The sequence below is a fragment of the Balaenoptera borealis genome (genome assembly GCF_965194805.1).
Source record: "Balaenoptera borealis genome assembly, chromosome: 1".
NCBI lineage: Eukaryota > Metazoa > Chordata > Mammalia > Artiodactyla > Balaenopteridae > Balaenoptera > Balaenoptera borealis.
Window position 1 is genome coordinate 172,275,715 of NC_138860.1, and position 21,356 is coordinate 172,297,070.

Sequence of the window (21,356 nt, forward strand, 5' to 3'; positions counted from 1 at the left end):
AAATTAACTACAGGCTTGCAGCAATCTGAACATTTATTCAAGAAAAATGGCTGAATCTCAGCAAAAACAGTGAACTTTGTATAGCATTTTATCTTGCATTGTTCCCATTCTTCTCTCTCCAGCTCCATAGTAGCCTTGGAAACCAACAGCCCCCAGTCATGGTGAAAACTAGCAACCTGGAAGCCACTGGAAGGGGCAGAACAAGATTGGAGCTCCTTCACAGCCCTGTTCCCAGAAAATTGTCATTATTTGACCTGTCTGGTGGTTCCTTGAAAGACCTCATTCTCAAGACTATACTTGACCTGACTGGAGCTCACCCTGTACAAATAGCCTTTCCCCTCTTAGGGTGTTCATTTAAAACAATTAGAGGCAGTTATTGAACATCATAAATTCAGTACTAGAAAACAGATTCAACAGTACATTAAAATAATATTCTACAATGCCAAAGTTTCATCTCTGAACCAAATGCATATGTGGTTCAATATTAGGAGATCTAGTAATATGCTATATTAATAGTCGAGAGAAAAACCAGATGTTCATTTTTTTGGATGCCAAAAAAGCACTTGACCAATGTCATGCTTAGTAGTGGTATGCTAGATGTATTTTTATTAATGTGAGGAACAAGAAAAGGATGCCCAACAATTAGCACTGTTACTTAATATTATAGTGGAGGTGTAAGCCAATATCATTAGGTTAGAAGAAGAAATAAAGAAGTTAATATTGGGGAAAGAGGAGCTATTTTTATGCAGCTGGGGAAAATATATACGTGAAACTCAAGAATCAACCATCTTAACTATTCTCATTGTTAGAAACAATAAGAGACTTTGGTAACGTGGGAGTTTACAAAATTAATGTACCAATATCAACAACTATCCTATATATAAAAAACAACTTCTTTAGAAATGAAAAATATAACAAACAAAAAGATAAAATGCCAACATAAAGAAACGTAGAGGATCTGCTAAGAAACATTTTAAGAAAAAGATTAAGTAACTGGAAATACATACTGTGCTATTCGATAGGAGAACACAATATTGTAAACTCATCATTTCCCCCTAAATTAATTTATGTGTTTAATGCAATTTAAATTAAAATATCATTTTTTTTTAAACTTTGATAACATTACCCTGAAGTTCGTTTGGAAAGCGTATACTTTTCATTTAGTGATTAAGTTTGTGTATCGTCCTTTTTGAGTTGCATTCAGAGGAGATTCCAGAGTTTGAGATTGCTGGCCTCTGTAGATTTGATCCCTTCATTTTAGACCAACCAGAAAATAATAGCCTATGGGAAATTTGTTTCAATTAAGAGTCTTTATCAAGAAAAAGAGTAAGTTCCTAAAATTTACTCTTCTTGTTTACTTTGTTGCTTTAAGTTAGCATTAACAGCTTTTATTGGTTAAATTAATGAAGCCTCTATATTTTTACTCTGTCTGATATATACATTTTAGTGTTTAGTTAAATGGCATTTTCAACACTGACATAAATTTTTGAAAGCAGCCAAAACACACTAATTATGATTTCTTTCAGAATATGTCTTAAAACACCTGGCATATTCTACCCTCTATTTTATTTTAGTGTTTTTCTTCTGGTTTCAGATAGTCTATGAATATTCTATGTTGAGAAAGAATTCTAGGGCTGTATTCAAGAAAAACAAAAAAGGAAGCTCCAAAGAAAGAAGTATATGCCCGCTCCAAAAAGAGGTATTTGCTTAGTTAGAAAAGTCATGTTTTTCTAATGACAGAAATTTCTGATTATCCAGTATCATTCTATAATCTGTTTATTAATGTTCTTAATACAGTGCTTAGCACAGTGTTACAAAATTTTAAGTTAAATGTTTAGTAAATGCTTTTATGAAGAATCATACTACTCTATAGATATCACAAAATGACTTCATGAAAGAAATACAAAATAGGAACTTCAGTCAATCAAAATAGAAAAATATGAGCTTCAATCTTGAGGCATAGTGTGCCTAAGAATGTTATTGAAGACCAACTGGAAAGGAGGACTTGTATATCTTTCAGGTTTAGCTCTAGCAGTATTTTTTTTTCCCCAAGCAGAACACATCAAATAGTTCAGTACAGTGATTGTATGCTGATTTTAAGTACTATCTTACAGATACAATACTTGTTTGTTCTCAAGGCATTAGATGGATCACTAAGGTGTCTCAAGATCCATGAAATACCTGGGACCACCAGTTTTACTATGTTACCTGGAAATTTCTTCAACTATAAATTCAGGATTTGACCCAGAGTGAAAGCAGGAAAATGCTAATTTTGTAATGTGACAGTTCTGTTAGGCAAACTGTCCAATTATTTGGAAAGCTTTTTATTCTTAATGTGTGGAAGCATTTTTGCAGCTGTATGTATAATCATGTTTTGTTGTCTTATTTACATACTTTTCTTCATTTCCTACCTTTGTTTTCAGCTTATGTGTTTCATTCAGTGGCCAGATGGCCAACAAACCCAAGCTGAGAGGTAATAGAAAAAACGAATGAAAAACAAAATAAACTTCTTTACAAATAGTATTAGTTTCCTGTGGGTGCCATAATAAATTGCCACAAATTTGGAGGCTTAAAACAACAGAAATTTATCCTCTCATAGTTCTGGAGGCCGGAGGTCTGAAATCATGGTGTTGGCAGGGTTGCACTCCCTCCATAGGCTCTAGGGGTAGAATCCGTTCCTTGCCTATTCCAGCTTCTAGTGGCTGCTGGCATTCTTTGGCCATATCACTCCAGTCTCTGCCTCCATATTTATATTGCCTTCTCCTCAGTGTATGTGTGTGGGTGTTAAATTTCTCTCTGCCTTTCTCTTAAGATGGCATTTATGGCCTACCCAGATAATCCGGGATAATCTCCTCATCTCAGAATCCTTAAATACATCTGCAAAGACTCTTTATTCCAAATAGGGTAACATTTATGGGTTCTGGGGATTAAGATGTGGACCCATCTTTGGCCAGAAATGTTTCATGATAGCTGTGTATATTTGTGTTTGGGGAAGGTGATTTCATACTTGATCTCTCTCTCTCCCCACCCTCCCTCCCTCCCTCTCTCTTTTCCTTCCTTCCTTCCCTCCTTCCTTTCTCAGCCTATTAAGGGACAGAAGCTTAAGGTCTCCTAACTCCTCACCTCTAAGTAAGTAATGCGTGTGTTGTGATCCCTTGTTATGTATGTTATATTAAGATTTGATTTAAAGCATATCAGTCCTTTCTTTTATTTGAAGGGAACTTTTCACTTAACACAGACTTCAAAATGATGTTCTTCAAATCAGTTAATAAACCTTGTAAAGAATTAAAGACTTAGGCATTCCTGGTGAGAAATGAGAAAAGTGAAGATCTGAATTTTTTGTGCCTCTAAATATATTGAAGGTTCTTAATGAACTGGTTTTAAGTAGATATTTAGAGGAATCAAGAGCCTAGAAATTGTACTTGGTGAACAAATATTTATTGATTGCCTGCTATGTGCTCTCAGATACTAAAAAGAAGGTGGTCTCTGCCATTGTGGAATTTACGATCAAGATTCCACAGGAATCTTAGGACCAAAGGAAAATTAGTAGTTTTGACAGAATTGTTAACTGCCAGATTTACAGAACACAGTAGGGGTCAGAGAAGTAGTTTTGAAGAATTCTTAATTATTAAGTAATAATGAAGCAGGGAGCTCTTTCACTAATAACTTTGAGGTTTTGGTAGGTTAGGAGATCTTTTGTTTTTCCAAAACCATGATACTCATCTCTGACTAGAAATGGTAAAATAATTTATTTTTATATCCTGTATAATTAAAATTACCTGTTTCATTAACAATAGATCGAAGTTTGTGTCTTGTAAATTAAAGACTTATGGCTATAAAGAGAAGTCAAATTGTTATTTTTGCTAGATTGTACACGAAATTAAAAAGTAGCTTAAAAAAAGAATCTTTTTAGGATTTTTAGACAGTCCTTAAAGTACCAGTTAACAACAGTGAAAAAGAAGTTTTGAGTTTATAAATTTAAAACATTTTAAAACTTTTAAGAGTATGACCATGAGGTGAAACTGATGTAACAGAATAGTTAGAGATTTAATGAAAGAAAAGGAATAAATAGCTTAAGTTAATATTAGGGATGTAATTTTAAAAGGGAGGGTCGTGTGCTCAATTCTATCTATCTGTTTCTCTATCTATCTATCTATATTTTTGGCTGCGTTGGGTCTTAATTGCTGCGCGTGGGCTTTCTCTAGTTGTGGCGAGCGGGGCCTACTCTGTTGTGGTGTGCGGGCTTCTCATTGTGGTGGCTTCTTTTGTTGCGGAGCACGGGCTCTAGGCATGCGGGTTCAGTAGTTGTGGCTCGTGGGCTCTACAGCTCAGGCTCAGTAGTTGTGGTGCACGGGCCTAGTTGCTCCGCGGTATGTGGGATCTTCCTGGACCAGGGCTCGAACCCGTGTCCCCTGCATTGGAAGGCAGATTCTTAACCGCTGCACCAACAGGGAAGCCCTGCTTTTGATTTTTATTAAACTATTTAAGGTATTATTATTATTCTATAATTAATGTAAAATCTTACTTTTTTTTCATCTTTTAAATGAGCTGGTGTTGAAATAGGTTGCAGTTTCATTTAATATAGAATGTAGAATTACAGCTTAGATAAATCATTCTCCACATGTTGGTTGTTTCTGATTTTTCATTACTGTGAACAAGAAACTTACTCAATTTTTAAAATAGAGTTAGCTTTTTACCCCTCTATTTAATTTTGAGGGGAAAATCCAAGAAAAATTATTCAGGCCATGGGCAATTTTATGACCTCTTTTATACTCTAACCAGAGAACAGTCTGAAGATACATACAATTTTACAGCAGTGCCTGAATATTTCTTTTCTTCTTATGGCCCGCATAACTTTAGGTTTTATTGTTTAGATTTATTTTTGGTAATTTAATAAGTGTGAAGTGGTATCTTAAAAATATTAAAATTTATTCAGTTAGTAGTGAGAATCTTTTTTCCAGAGTGCTGATTTGATCTTGGTTGTTACTTAAACTGTTTGTATCCTTTGATGGATGTGCATGTTAGTCATCATTTGCCGCGTAACAGATGAGCAGTAAATGTTGAACTGGTTGGGTTTATTTCTTTTATTTTTTATTTTTAAAATTTATTTTTATTTTATTCATTTATTTTTGGCTGTGTTGGGTCTTCGTTGTTGCACGCAGGTTTTCTCTAGTTGCGGCGAGCGGGGGCTACCCTTCATTGTGGTGTGTGGGCTTTTCGTTGCAGTGGCTTCTCTTGTTGCGGAGCATGGGCTCTAGGCTCATGGGCTTCGGTAGTTGCAGCACACGGGCTCAGTAGTTGTGGCTCATGGGCTTAGTTGCTCCGCGGCATGTGGGATCTTCCTGGACCAGGGCTCGAACCTGTGTCCCCTGCATTGGCAGACAGATTCTTAACCACTGCACCACCAAGGAAGCCCTGGTTGGGTTTATATTGTAGACATTAAGCTTTATCTGTCATTAGTTCAGGCATTGCTTCCATTTGTTATATCCTTTTAATCTTGGATTTGTTATTTTTTCACTGCATGAAAGTATGTCTTACATAACCAGATCTGTCAATTTGTTGCTTGTGCTTTCCTTCATTGCCCAAAATTTTATCTCTTTCCCACAGAGGCAATAAATATGCTCTTCTGTTTTCTCCAAAATCATTTGAAAGCTTATTGGTTTTTCATATATTTAGAATTACTCATAGTGTATGGTGTGGATATGTTTTTCTCCACATTGATATTCAGTTTTTCTGACAATTTTTTAAAAATTTTATTTATTTTTGGCTGCGTTGGGTCTTCATTGCTGTGCGCGAGCTTTCTCTAGTTGCGGCGAGTGGGGGCTACTCTTTGTTGCAGTGCGTGGGCTTCTCATTGCAGTGGCTTCTTTTGTTGCAGAGCACAGGCTCTAGGTGCACGGGCTTCAGTAGTTGCGGCGTGTGGGCTCTAGGGCTTGCAGGCTTCAGTAGTTGTGGTGCATGGGCTCAGTAGTCGTGGCACATGGGTTTAGTTGCTTCGCGGCATGTGGGATCTTCCCGGACCAGGGATCCAACCCGTGTCCCCTGCATTGGCAGGTGGATTCTTAACCACTGCGCCGCCAGGGAATTCCCCTGACAATATTTTTTTAAATAATGATTTTCTCTACTTATGAACACTTTTTGGATTGGGTCATTATTTTGGTCTTTCTAGTCTCAGGGGTCTTTTTGTAGTTTGTTTTTTATTGTGGTAAGTATACATAACAGAATTAACAGTTTTAACCATTTTTTGGTATACCATTCAGTAGCATTAAGTACAGTCACAATGTTGCACAGCCATCAGCACTCTCCTCTATTGTCTTTATTTGATATATTTCTACTTTAGTCTGAAAACATGATTGCTATTATTCTCAGGCAGATTGTTTAAATCTCTGAATCCCATTTGCCCTGTCCATAGTATGAGGATGGTACCAGTTGTGTTTTAAAATGGTTGTGGAGATAAAATTAAGTAAGGCAACGAATGTAAAAATACTTGGTGCATTTTATATGCTCAGTAAATGATAGGTCTCTTATCCTCCCCACTGTAATTGATTTTAAAGACTGGTGTAGGGCAGATCTTCCTTAATTGCCTCTGTTATTCTCCTCCAAGATGTTCATTATTATTTTTGCCTTATTTTCAGTAAGAAATTTGTAGGCATTGGAATAAACCTTTGTTTACTTCTTGTTTGAAACCTACTGTAAGTGTTCTATAGATTGTGAAGCCCAAATTCGTATTTAGTATCATCCCCACTGAGACTGCTAAGTACTGTTCTGCAAGAGACCATAGAAATGTTTTCTTATGTTTTTGAAACCATTTTCCTGACATCTTTTCCGATTATGCTTTATGAGGCCTCCTACTTTATAAAATAGAATTTATTTTGAAGAGATATCTTTAGGCTTTATGTTTGGTACTTTGGGTGTTAGGACACTTGTTTCTGAATTAATTAATAGATCCTCTTTAGAAGAGATCAGTTATTGTTGAATAATAATACTTGAAGTAGTTTTCTTCAAGCCACCTAGAAGAGGGTATTTTGCTCTTTGTTTTTATTCTTCAAGGCATACATATAATTATATTTGAGGACACCATGGTAAATATTTGCTAATTGCCTACTTTTATATCCTAAAGGAATCCACATATTAATAAAAATCATAAGTGATGATATACCACTTTTTTGATACCTTCTTCAGGCTACTTTTGTTTATAACTATTGTTGAGATATATTTAATTTTGGGAAACATGCTGTTCATTTTCCCCAGGGAAACTTCTGTAGCCTTTTCTGTGGTGTGCTCTAACAATATATATAAGGCTTTGGAAGGGGTAGTAAATAGACTTCTAAAATATAGTGTAGTCAATGGTCAAATTTATGAGTTACCTGTTTTCTACTTACAGCTGTATAAAAGATATTCAGTTAACCCCTGAATATCTCTGTGCACACTTTGCCATATGCAAATTCCCCTTCTAGGACCTATAATGAGACTGTTCTGCTCTATTTTGACACTTCTCGTGATGTTCTAATTAAGAGTGATGAATACTTTGTTTTCACTGAAAACAATTTGACCTTAGTCTGTGTTTTAAAATATAAATATGTATATACACAGTATATATGTATTTCCCCTTCCTATACTTAAGAGCTATAATAACATATTGAAGTAATCTAAGTTCTTGCTTGTGGCCATTTATAATTACAGGGTAAATAGTATGTTGAAGTTGGTACAAAACAGAAATTTTGAGGTAGGAATCTAATGAGAATTTTGAAATAAAATATTTGTTGCTAGTTATTTCCCTTCTAATTTTTAAGTATTAAAAATAAAAATTAAGACTGTCATATTACAAAAGAATCCTGCTTTATGAGCGTGTACAATCACAATGTTTAAAATTATGTGACCTTTTCAAACAAATCAAAATTCCTATTTTTTCATTGTTAGTATTTTCAGGTAGGGAAATGTGAAGTCTTAGGAAATACTATTTCTGTTCTCAGTTACAGGTTTTCCCAGATTTCTGCCCGTGAAGGCATGTGGATACTGATAAACTCTCTCCAAAAAAGGTGGTAAAACAGCTGTATTTAGAAGCCAACAGTAAGAATTGAAACTAGAAAATTATGAAAAAACATTACTATCCAAATGCCTTGAAGGTGCTTAAAACAAAAAAGTTAACTCAGAGTATGTTATGTTATTTCATTGGCTACTTGACTAAGTTAAAATTATATTCATTTACACTACATTAAGTATCCACTTTCCACTTCGATGTCAAGCCATTATATTATTGGATATTTCAAAAGATGAAGCTCATTGAATGTAGAATAATGTCGGGTTATATATATATATTTTTGAATTTTATTTTATGTTATACAGCAGGTTCTTCTTATTAGTTATCTATTTTATACATATTAGTGTATATATGTCAATCCCAATCTCCTAATTCATCCCACCACCACTCCCCCCCTCACCCCACCCCGCTTTCCCCCTTGGTGTCCATATGTTTGTTCTCTACATCTGTGTCTCTATTTCTGCCTTGCAAACCGGTTCATCTGTACCATTTTTCTAGATTCTACATATATGCGTTAAGATATGATATTTGTTTTTCTCTTTCTGACTTACTTCACTCTGTATGACAGTCTCTAGATCCATCCACGTCTTTACAAATGACCCAATTTCGTTCCTTTTTATGTCTGAGTAATGTTCCATTGTATATATGTACCACATCTTCTTTATCTATTCATCTGTCGATGGACACTTAGGTTGCTTCCATGTCCTGGCTATTGTAAATAGTGCTGCAGTGAACATTGTGGTGCATAACTCTTTTTGAATTATGGTTTTCTCTGGGTATATGCCCAGTAGTGGGATTGCTGGGTCATATGGTAATTCTATTTTTAGTTTTTCAAGGAACCTCCATACTGTTCTCCATAGTGGCTGTATCAATTTACATTCCCACCAAGAGTGCAAGAGGGTTCCCTTTTCTCCACACCCTCTCCAGCATTTATTGTTTGTAGATTTTTTGGTGATGGTCATTCTGACCGGTGTGAGGTGATACCTCATTGTAGTTTTGATTTGCATTTCTCTAATGATTAGTGATGTTGAGCATCCTTTCATGTGTTTGTTGGCAATCTGTATAACTTCTTTGGAGAAATGTCTATTTAGATCTTCTGCCCATTTTTGGATTGGGTTGTTTGTTTTTTTGATATTCAGCTGCATGAGCTGCTTGTAAATTTTGGAGATTAACCCTTTGTCCGTTGATTCATTTGCAAATATTTTCTCCCATTCTGAGGGTTGTCTTTTCATCCTGTTTATAGTTTCTGTTGCTGTGCAAAAGCTTTTAAATTTCATTAGGTCCCATTTGTTTATTTTTGTTTTTATTTCCATTACTCTAGGAGGTGGATCAAAAAAGATCTTGCTGTGATTTATGTCAGAGAGTGTTCTTCCTATGTTTTCCTCTAAGAGTTTTATAGTGTCCGGTCTTACATTTAGGTCTCGAATCCATTTTGAGTTTATTTTTGTGTATGGTGTTAGGGAGTGTTCTAATTTCATTCTTTTACATGTAGTTGTCCCAGTGGTTTTCCCAACACCACTTATTGAAGAGACTGTCTTTTCTCCATTGTATATCCTTGCCTCCTTTGTCATAGATTAGTTGACCATAGGTGTGTGGGTTTATCTCTGGGCTTTCTATCCTGTTCCATTGATCTATATTTCTGTTTTTGTGCCAGTACCATATTGTCTTGATTACTGTAGCTTTGTAGTGTACTCTGAATTCAGGGAGTCTGATTCCTCCAGCTCCATTTTTTCCCCTCAAGATTGCTTTCGCTATTTGGGGTCTTTTGTGTCTCCATACAAATTTTAAGATCTTTTTGTTCTAGTTCTGTAAAAAATGCCATTGGTAGTTTGATAGGGATTGCATTGAATCTGTAGATTGCTTTGGGTAATACAGTCATTTTCACAATATTGATTCTTCCAATCCAAGAACACGGTATATCTCTCCATCTTGTTTCTGTCATCCTTGATTTCTTTCATCAGTGTCTTACAGTTTTCTGAGTACAGGTCTTTTACCTCCTTAGGTAGGTTTATTCTTAAGTATTTTATTCTTTTTGTTGCAGTGGTGAATGGGATTGTTACCTTGATTTCTCTTTCTGATCTTTCATTGTTAGTGTATAGGAATGCAAGAGATTTCTGTGCATTAATTTTGTATCCTGCTACTTTACCAAATTCATTGACGAGCTCTAGTAGTTTTCTGGTGGCATCTTTAGGATTCTTTATGTATAGTATCATGTCATCTGCAAACAGTGACAGTTTTACTACTTCTTTTATAATTCCTATTCCTTTTATTTCTTTTTCTTCTCTGAGGGCCATGGCTAGGACTTCCAAAGCTATGCTGAATAATAGTAGCGAGAGTGGACATCCTTGTCTTGTTCCTGATCTTAGAGGAAATGCTTTCAGTTTTTCACCATTGAGAATGATGTTTGCTGTGGGTTTGTTGTATATGGCCTTTATTATGTTGAGGTAGGTTCCCTCTATGCCCACTTTCTGGAGAGTTTCTATCATAAATGCGTGTTGAATTTTGTCAAAAGCTTTTTCTGCATCTGTTGAGATGATCATATGGTTTTTATTCCTTAATTTGTTAATATGGTGTATCACATTGATTGATTTGCGTATATTGAAGGATCCTTGCATCCCTGGGATAAATCCCACTTGATCATGATGTATGATCCTTTTACTGTGTTCTTGGACTGTTTGCTACTATTTTGTTGAGGATTTTTGCATCTATATTCATCAGTGATATTGGTCTGTAATTTTCTTTTTTTATAGTATCTTTGTCTGGTTTTGGTATCAGGATGATGTATTGGCCTCACAGAATGAGTTTGGGAGTGTTCCTTCCTCTGCAGTTTTTTGGAAGAGTTTGAGAAAGTTCGGTGCTAGCTCATCTCTAAATGTTTGATAGTATTCATCTGTGAAGCCCTCTGGTCCTGGACATTTGCTTGTTGGAAGATTTTTAATCACAGTTTCAATTTCATTACTTGTGATCAGTCTGTTCATATTTTCTATTTCTTCCTGGTTCAGTCTTGGAAGGTTATACCTTTCTAAGAATTTGTGCATTTCTTCCAGGTTGTCCATTGTATTGGCATAGAGTTGCTTGTAGTAGTCTCTTAGGATGCTTTGTATTTCTGCGGTGTCTGTTGTAACTTCTCCTTTTTCATTTCTAATTTTATTGATTTGAGTCCTCTCCCTCTTTTTCTTGATGAGTCTGGCTAATGGTTTATCAATTTTGTGTATCTTCTCAAAGAACCAGCTTTTAGTTTTATTGATTTTTGCTATTGTTTTCTTTGTTTCTATTTCATTTATTTCTGCTCTGATCTTTATGATTTCTTTCCTTCTGCTAACTTTGGGTTTTGTTTGTTCTTCTTTCTCTAGTTCCATTAGGTGTAATGTTAAGTTGTTTATTTGAGATGTTTGTTGTTTCTTGAGGAAGGATTGTATTGCTATAAACTTCCCTCTTAGAACTGCTTTTGCTGCATCCCATTGGTTTTGGATCATTGTGTTTTCATTGTCATTTGTCTCTAGATATTTTTTAATTTCCTCTTTGATTTCTTCAGTGATCTCTTGGTTATTTAGTAATGTATCGTTTAGCCTCCATGTGTTTGTGTTTTTTACCTTTTTTTCCCTGTAATTGATATCTAATCTCACAGTGTTATGGTCAGAAAAGATTCTTGATATGATTTCAATTTTCTTAAATTTACTGTGGCTTGATTTGTGACCCAAGATGTGATCTATCCTGGAGGATATTCCGTGTGCACTTGAGAAGAAAGTGTAATCTGCTGTTTTTGGATGGAATGTCCTATAAATGTCAATTAAATCTATCTGGTCTATTGTGTCATTTAAAGCTTCTGTTTCCTTATTTATTTTCATTTTGGATGATCTGTCCATTGGTGTAAGTGAGGTGTTAACGTTCCCCACTATTATTGTGTTACTGTCGATTTCCTCTTTTTTTTTTTTTTTTAATTTTATTTATTTATTTATTTATTTGTTTATGGCTGTGTTGGGTCTTCGTTTGTGTGCCAGGGCTTTCTCTAGTTGTGGCGAGCGGGGGCCACTCTTCATCGCGGTGCGCGGGCCTCTCACCATCGCAGCCTCTCTTGTTGCAGAGCACAGGCTCCAGACGCGCAGGCTCAGTAACTGTGGCTCACGGGCCTAGTTGCTCCGCGGCATGTGGGATCCTCCCAGACCAGGGCTCGAACCCGTGTCCCCTGCATTAGCAGGCAGATTCTCAACCACTGCGCCACCAGGGAAGCCCGATTTCCTCTTTTATAGCTGTTAGCAGTTGCCTTATGTATTGAGGTGCTCTGATGTTGGGTACATATATATTTATAATTGTTATATCTTCTTCTTGGATTGATCCCTTGATCATTATGTAGTGTCCTTCCTTGTCTCTTGTAACATTCTTTATTTTAAAGTCTATTTTATCTGATATGAGTATTGCTACTCCAGCTTTCTTTTGATTTCCATGTGCATGGAATATCTTTTTCCATCCCCTCACTTTTGGTCTATATGTGTCCCTAGGTCTGAAGTGGGTCTCTTGTAGACAGTGTATATATGGGTCTTGTTTTTGTATCCATTCAGCAAGCCTGTGTCTTTTGGTTGGAGCATTTAATCCATTCACATTTAAGGTAATTATTGATATGTATGTTCCTAGTACCATTTTCTTAATTGTCTTGGGTCTGTTTTTTGTAGGTCCTTTTCTTCTCTTGTGTTTCCCACTTAGAGAAGTTCCTTTAGCATTTGCTGTAGAGCTGGTTTGGTGGTGCTGAATTCTCTTAGCTTTTGCTTGTCTGTAAAGCTTTTGATTTCTCCATCGAATCTGAATGAGATCCTTGCTGGGTAGAGTAATCTTGGTTGTAGGTTCTTCCCTTTCATCACTTTAATATGTCATGCCACTCCCTTCTGGCTTGTAGAGTTTCCTCTGAGAAATCAGCTGTTAACCTTATGGGAGTTCCCTTGCATGTTATTTGTCATTTTTCCCTTATTGCTTTCAATAATTTTTCTTTGTCTTTAATTTTTGCCAATTTGATTACTATGTGTCTTGGCGTGTTTCTTCTTGGGTTTATCCTGCGTGGGACTCTCTGTGCTTCCTGGACTTGGGTGGCTATTTCCTTTCCCATGTTAGAGAAGTTTTTGACTATAATCTCTTCAAATATTTTCTTGGGTCCTTTCTCCCTCTCTTCTCCTTCTGGGACCCCTATAATGCAAATGTTGTTGCATTTAATGTTGTCCCAGGGGTCTCTTAGGCTGTCTTCATTTCTTTTCATTCTTTTTTCTTTATTCTGTTCCACAGCAGTGAATTCCACCATTCTGTCTTCCAGGTCACTTATCCGTTTTTCTGCCTCAATTATTCTGCTATTGATTCCTTCTAGTGTATTTTTCATTTCAATTATTGTATTGTTCATCTCTGTTTGTTTGTTCTTTAATTCTTCTAGGTCTTTGTTAAACATTTCTTGCATCTTCTTGATCTTTGCCTCCATTCTTTTCCTGAGGTCCTGGATCATCTTTACTATCATTATTCTGAATTCTTTTTCCGTAAGGTTGCCTATCTCCACTTCATTTAGTTGTTTTTCTGGGGTTTTATCTTGTTCCTTCATCTGGTACATGGTCCTCTGCCTTTTCATCTTGTCTATCTTTCTGTGAGTGTAGTTTTCGTTCCACAGGCTGCAAGATTGTAGTTCTTCTTGCTTCTGCTGTCTGCCCTCTGGTGGATGAGGCTATCTAAGAGCCTTTTGCAAGTTTCCTGATGTGAGAGACTGGTGATGGGTAGAGCTGGGTGTTGCTCTGGTGGGCAGAGCTCAGTAAAACTTTAATCTGCTTGTTTGCTGTTGGGTTGGGCTGAGTTCCCTCCCTGTTGGTTATTTGGCCTGAGCCGACCCAGCACTGGAGCCTGTAGGCCCTTTGCTGGGGCTAATGGCGGACTCGGGAGGGCTCACACCAAGGAGTACTTCCCAGAACTTCTGCTGCCAGTTTCCTTGTCCCCGCGGTGAGCCACAGCCACCCCCCGCCTCTGCAGGAGACCCTACAACACTAGCAGGTAGGTCTGGTTTAGTCTCCTATGGGGTCACTGCTCCTTCCCCTGGGTCCTGATGCACACACTACTTTGTGTGTGCCCTCCAAGAATGGAGTCTCTGTTTCTCCCAGTCCTGTCGAAATTTTGCAATGAGATCCCGCTAGCCTTCAAAGTCTGATTCTGTGGGAATTCCTCCTCCTGGTGCCAGACCCCCAGGTTGGGAAGCCTGACGTGGGGCTCAGAACCTTCACTCCAGTGGGTGGACTTCTGTGGTATAAGTGTCCTCCAGTCTATGAGTCACCCACCCAGCAGTTATGGGATTTGATTTTATTGTGATTGCGCCCCTCCTGAGGTCTCATTACAGCTTCTCCTTTATCTTTGGATGTGGGGTATCTTTTCTGGTGAGTTCCAGTGTCTTCCTGTTGATGATTGTTCAGCAGTTAGTTGTGATTGTGGTGCTCTCGCAAGAGGGAGTACGTGCATGTCCTTCTATTCCACCATCTTGAGCCAATCTCAGTGTCAGGTTATATTAATGGTAAGAAAATACCAAAATACACAATTAAACTCTAGAACCAGTACACGGAAGTGAGAAAACTAAGGTTTGTATGGTAATTCTGCACTTTTTTTTATTATCCAGTACTGGAGCACCTTGTCTGTGTTATACAACACTTTCATCTGGTGCTTAGTAAATGTGACTTTCAATTGTAAGCATGTACCACTTGTAGAAAATGGTGTACGATCTTAATATTAAAAGTTCTATTATCACGTTGGTAAATGCTAGAAGCATGATAAATACTTGCGTTCTTTTATCTAGTATATTTCAGGTGTTTGACATTACAAGATATTGGAAGGAAGGAAGAATACTATATTGATGGGAAGTAGTATTTTAGATGCATGTTGTGATGGAATTACATAATTTATAGTTATTATTAATATATTTTATATACAAGTGTACCACAATGTATGTTTACAAACTTCACATATATCACATGTTGCCAGTAGAATCCCAGAAATTCTGTAATAAATCATGTGCATCCTTTGTAGGTTGCTTTTTTTGTTTTAAAATTATCAAAATTATTGGTGGTCATTGATTAATTACTTGATTTTTTTTTAAGGTTTTTTTTCCAAATGTAGAAATTATCTATGACCCTTTTATTTCCCTAAATTGATAAATGAAGAAGATAAAGGTGATTTTTAAGATGGAAGCAACAAAAGGTGCTTATTTTCAAAGAAGAAATAGGAGAGGTAGAAAAGAATGTCTTCCAATCTTTTCCCTTAAAGAAGGTTTTCTTTCAACTTATAGAATTTATCTCAAGAAAAATAGAAAGCTGTTCCCTTTCTGTTATAAAATCACTGTAATATTACCATATTCCTAAAAAACAAAATTCAAGATTTTAACATTTTGTTTTATATGGCTTGAGAATTTATTTCCCCACTATTAAGAGTAGTGTTTTGTACCTTTTAAAACCCATGACCCCTTTTGATCTATAAAAAAATCTATGTTCTCCTTTAACATTGTTCATATTTTTAAAATAAATTCATTTCTGTGTTTAAAACAAAAATTAAATTAAAGGACATGTTGTTGAGTACCTTTTTTTTCTTTTTTTTTTTAACACAATTTTTCTTACCTTCCTCTTGTTTAGGGGTAGATTTATAAGCCTTCCTCCTTGAGAAAGAATATCCCTTCCTTCTCCTTCGCTGAGAATCTACTAATTAGAGATTGCAGTCATTACAGTTATGGCTTTCAATTGAGTAAAACATGGGATATTATCACTTTTTGTTTAGATGAGATCTGGTCACACAAAAGTTTAACAAATGAGGTATTAAAGGCATTACATTTCTCTAATGATTTGACCCTAGTTTGCTCTTATTTTGGGGATGAAATCATATATGTATTAAATACATTATGTACATTGACACTGTTAAAATCCCATAAAGACAAGACATTTCATCTTAAAAGTAAAACAGATATAAGCTGGTAAAACATAAAAACAGTTCATCTTTCACAATTGTGAATCAGTTTCACGTCACATTGGTTGTGCTCTTCTGAGTAGAGCAAAACAAATGCAGGGAAGATAGCTCCTGTGAGCTTTAGTTATTGCCTGCTGTAATTCTGCAGCACTAGTTATCTACGTCATGTAGTATGAAAACTTAGCTTTTGAGGCTCTGTGTATGAGTTACACGTGAGTGCATTGAGCATCAAGTTCTTCTGACCTTTAAACTTTTTTTTCTTTTGACATTCTAGATCAGGGCAGGGAGGAAAGCTGTGTCAGAGTTGGACAGTTTTGCGTCTGATTGTGTCCCTTACACGTGTTTTCTCTCCTTTTCCCATTCTAGAGTGTGACTCTAAAATAAAGTGTGTTGTATTACACCAGAATAGAGCAGTATTAGTGGAGTGGTGGTAAATTGGTACAAGTGAAGTTTTTCATTTCCCTTTTTATTCATTACTTCTGCAATAAGATTGTATACTTGCTTTAGCTTTGTCTGTTAAGTTGGTTACAGTGGTTGGGAAAATAAGTGAAAACAGGTGTGACCTTAATTAAAGGTATAAACAATCACATCTGTTTTGGAGAAGTGCTACTTTCATTTTTGTTAAATAGGAATGGAGTTTATAGTTTTTATAATTATTTAGTTTTCTAACATCTTTCTGTCTCACTGGGCAGCAGGGCACAATAAGGTGTTCTTACCAGTAAATGTGGGGCTTAGAGTCCTGTTTTTCTTTTTTAGTTTGAAAACCAGGACAGGAAGAGCAGGGTCTGAGAAGGTAAAGATTTTGCTTAAATAATTGACTAGGCAATACATGTAGTGGAGCTCATTATTTCAGGATAAATTGGGTCCTAGCTCTACATGATTATTTTCCTTAATTCTAAAATTCAGTGTTTCACTTTACTTATTTATTTGCATTATTAAAATAGATCCGGAAGAGTTGAGTTTTCCTTTAGGCTGATTACATATATACAGATAGTTGGTTGCGAAAGTATTTATTTGATATTCCAATTTGCCCTATTTAAAGTGATTGTGTGTGTTAACAGTTATGTAAATGTTCCCCATTAAAGCAGGTTAGATGTTATCATAACTTCTTGACTGGCTAAGCTAGTTTTTGTCATTTTTTAATGTAACCCTAATTCTAAAAAAAGTTGTGTTTTAGTTAATTGCACATGGCTGTTATAAAGTGTTTAATGCATTGGGCACTATAGTAACCATGTTTTAAGTACAGCAGAAGTGGCTCCACGTGTTGGCTTTTGCAAGGAATTATAAAAGTCATTGTGTAAACCTATCCTGACTTGGTGTAGCATGTCCATTTTGAAAAGCCACGTGCAGATTTGAGATTTTGAGATTGGAGCTCACGTAGAAAGACTGAGGTAGCAAAATATTTTAAAAATTATTCTCTGATGGCCTCAATGATAATGCTTTAAGAGTACATAAAGCTTTGAATCCCCCCTCTTTTTTAAACAGACTGTGAAGACTGCTGAGAGACACTTGCAGTCCAGTCACATAAGCGTAATAAAGAAATATTGGTCCTCATGGAAGAAGAGCAAGATTTACCAGAGCAACCAGTAAGTATTTCCTTTAACAATTTAAAGTTGATTGTAGAAAAGCTAATCTTAAGAGATTTTAAATAGTATTCAGTTGTACTACAGATTCTAAATCAGAAATAAAATTAAGGAAAGGACTCCTTAATACTTTCCTTCTAAGAAAACAATGTTCTGTGTTCCTAAATTCATATTTTGCTAACTTAATGCCAAGGACTTGCTTAGAAAATTCAGCATTACAAAATAAATATTGTCTTTAGAAATGTCATTTAAAAAAAGCAATGGCTACTCTTAACAGTTTTTAGAAAATAAAAGAGGACATCTATTTACCAAACAGTATATACCATTTCTGCCAGAAAATCTAGTTTTATCATTACCTAAATTTCCCTGGCTTAATTTTTTTAAAAGTAGTAGTAGTAGTTGAAGAAAGTATAATTTGACCACTAGCTAATTCTTAAAAATAGATAAGACCCTCGAGAATAGGTTGAATTCTTAATTTCTTTTAAATATTTTACATAAATAAATAAATAAAATCATTTTAAATGTCCCCAAGTGATACAGATTTATTGCCTTGCCATGGCTTCTTTTTTGTTTTTTCCTAAGTGTTTTTTGACCCTTAGCGTTTAGAAAAGGAAGGTAATAGTAATCATTCTCTTAAGATACTTTTGTGTTAAAGAATCTTTTCCTTTTGGCTTGACCTTCTTTTTCTGAAATTAGATAAATACTGATTCAGTTTGCTATTCAATTTGCTCTCCTGAATGAGCCTCTTGCATTTTATATTGAGAGAATATAGAGTGGTACATGTTTACCTCCCTATGAAAATCCAACCTAAAAAACTTTGAATTTTGAAAGCAGATAATAGGGTATGTTTTTCATGTTCTAGATGTATTCTTTACATCAGTGATATATTTTTAATATTTCACTTTATGTTGAGACGTGCATACTGGTGATTCTTTTGCTATTAGTCTTTTAGCCCCTCACTTAAGTATAAAACTAGGAAGACATAAGCAGTTGGTAAAAGGACCTTTTGAAACATTTAAAATGTCATCCCATATCCCTGGTGGAACATTAATAATCAGGGAAATGGTAGGGTTAAAAATCATCCTGAGCGGTGTATCTAAGATATACACTATAAGAACAAATAGCTGAATTAGAGACGCTAAATGTACCAAAGAAGATCTGTCATTGAGTTTTTAATATAGTAAGACAAAGGTCTAGTCATAGTTTCAAAAGACTTATGTAAGTGTTGACATACTGTTGAAATGAATATTGTTGTTAGTCACTCCTTACTTATTTAAGGTAATGAGAATTGTGAAGCTGACCTGCTGGTGAGTCATTTTTTCCTCTCTGCTTCATTTGCTTGCTGTTCTGTTCAGTATCTATAATATGATGTGCAAAATCTGATTGTTACTTCAGAGAGAGGTAAGAAATTAAAGTGCTTTAAAAACAAATTTTCTGGGAATTCCCTGGTGGTCCAGTGGTTAGGACTCTGTGCTTCCATTGCCAGGGGCCTGGGTTCAATCCCTGGTTGGGAACGGAGATCCCACAAGCCACGTGATGTGGCCAAAAAATTAAAAAAAAAATTTTCTTTTAAATACTAAAAAAAATTTTTTTTTTAAACCCACACATTTTCTGCTGACTATAAATGGTGATTGTCATGGGGCATCTTTTTTTTTTTTTTAAATTGATTTGTACCTGGGTCTTAATTTGTAAAGGTGATTGAGTGACTACATGAAGAGGTCAGTGCCATTGAAAAAAAAGAAGAAGAAAAAAAAAGTTTGGACTTCGCTGGTGGCACAGTGGTTAAGAATCCGCCTGCCAATGCAGGGGACACGGGTTCGAGCCCTGGTCCGGGAAGCTCTCACGTGCCACGGAGCAACTAAGCCCGTGTGCCACAACTACTGAGTCTGTGTGCTACAACTCCTGAAACCTGGGAGCCTAGAGCCTGTGCTCCGCTACAAGAGAAGCCACCACAATAAGAAGCCCGCGCACTGCAACGAAGAGTAGCCCCTGCTTTCCGCAACTAGAGAAAGCCCGTGCGCAACGACGAAGATGCAACGCAGCCAAATAAATAAATAAATTTATTTTTTAAAAAAGTTTCATGTTACAGTTCTCTTAGAGATGAGAGACGTAGCAGACCATACAGGGTCACGGGGGTAAGCACCAGTGTCATTCAGGAGGCAGAGATGCATAGGGGAATTCTAAGAGAATGCATAGGCTACAGCCTTAATTGAGGTTTCCACAGGCAAGGTGTGAAGCAATGTAACATAGGGTAATTGTTTATTTAGGATTGGCTAGTTTGAATAATTCCAGAGGGTTTTGGGGTATAGAAGCTATCACTAGGTATCTGGCGCTGGGTTGATTTACAGCAGGGGAATATAGTTCAGAGTATGGTTCAGAATATAGGCTCTAGATTGCAGGGGCGATGTAAGCAACTTTGGCTCTTAGTTTGGCCCTGTGATTAGTGGGTGCCGAACAGACAAATGTAGAATCTAAGAAAACATAGAGCATTTATTAACTGTTAAAAATAATTAGAATAAGAAGAGTAATTGTCAGATGTTGAGTAAAGCTAATTTTCACAGGCTGTAGTAGAAATCTAAAACTTGAGTGGAAAGAATGGTCCTGTCCCAAGTTGATGATGATAAAGCCATGATTTAAAAAAAAAATTATTTAATTGAGGTATATACAACGTTATGTTAGTTTCTGGTATACAGCAAAGTGATTCAGTTATACGTATATATAATAGTTTGCATCTGCTGATCCCAGACTCCCAATCCATCCCTCCCCAACTCCCCTCCCCATTGGCAGCCACAAGTCTGTTCTCTACGTCTGAGTCTGTTTCTGTTTCATAGATAAGTTCAGTTGCATCGTGTTTTAGATTCCACATATAAGTGACATCATATGGCATTTGTCTTTCTTTTCCAACTTACTTCACTTAGTGTGGTATCTCTGCATCCATCCATGTTGCTGCACATGGCATTATTTCATTCTTTTTTTATGGCTGAGTAGTATTCCATTATACACACACGCACAAACACACACACACCCACACCCCATACCTTCTTTATCCGTTCATCTGTCGATGGACATTTAGGTTGTTTCCATATCTTGCATAAAACCAAGATTTTTAACCCTGCTGTTTACTTGTGTATAAAGAGAGATGCTGCTGATGAGCATTACTGTTGGAGTTATTTTAATCACATTGTCTCTTCCTTATTGAGTTATCCCTTTCTTGTTTCTGTACTACTTGCTAGCTCTATCTCGAGATTGTTCCAGTCATTGTTCACAGTACAACATAAATCCTAGCCTCAGGTTCTCTTTCACTTTCCCCTGTTGCCAGTCAGTCCTCAGTCCTCTGCAGTCAGAAATGGTTCTCTCTATGCTCATCACTTACTTTGAAATCACTCCATCTTTTTACCCTAGTCTTCATCTTTCTCAGCTACTCTGAAGCGGCTTATATTATTGTCCAAACTAGAACTCTTTTGTAGAGTGAAAGGGGGCACTAACCAAACTCGGTTTTAGGATAGGAGGTATAAATTAACACTGTTCCTGGCAAACTGGAAGCACTTAAAAAACTCCTTTATAGCTATCAGGGTGCTCTTTGAGCTCAAGTTTTAAAAGGACATATATACATAGGAAAAATTTTTAGAAGAATATACAAGAAACTTAATACTGAAATCATGGAGGTTTGGGGGCAGAATAAGGTCTTTTGTATTTTATTTTATACATATCTGTATGGTTTGGGTTTCTAAAAATATGAGCATATGTGCCTTTTGTATTTAAATATTAAA

At 36.2% G+C, this 21,356-nt stretch overlaps 1 protein-coding gene across 9 annotated transcripts in view; it reads left to right on the forward strand.

Moving 5' to 3' along the window:
- EYA3 (EYA transcriptional coactivator and phosphatase 3) overlaps window positions 1-21,356 on the forward strand; it is a 127,130-nt gene that overhangs the window by 45,975 nt on the left and 59,799 nt on the right. For 6 of the 9 annotated variants that reach the window (XM_082347956.1, XM_082347946.1, XM_082347947.1 and 3 more), the window contains one exon: window positions 17,489-17,589. In XM_082347956.1, coding sequence (XP_082204082.1) covers window positions 17,557-17,589 — 33 coding nt within the window. In that variant the 5' untranslated portion in view covers window positions 17,489-17,556. Of the gene's footprint in view, window positions 1-3,082; window positions 3,130-13,974; window positions 14,057-14,210; window positions 17,395-17,488; window positions 17,590-21,356 lie in introns of those variants that run through there. The other 3 variants (XM_082347955.1, XM_082347957.1, XM_082347958.1) reach the window with 3 other exon arrangements.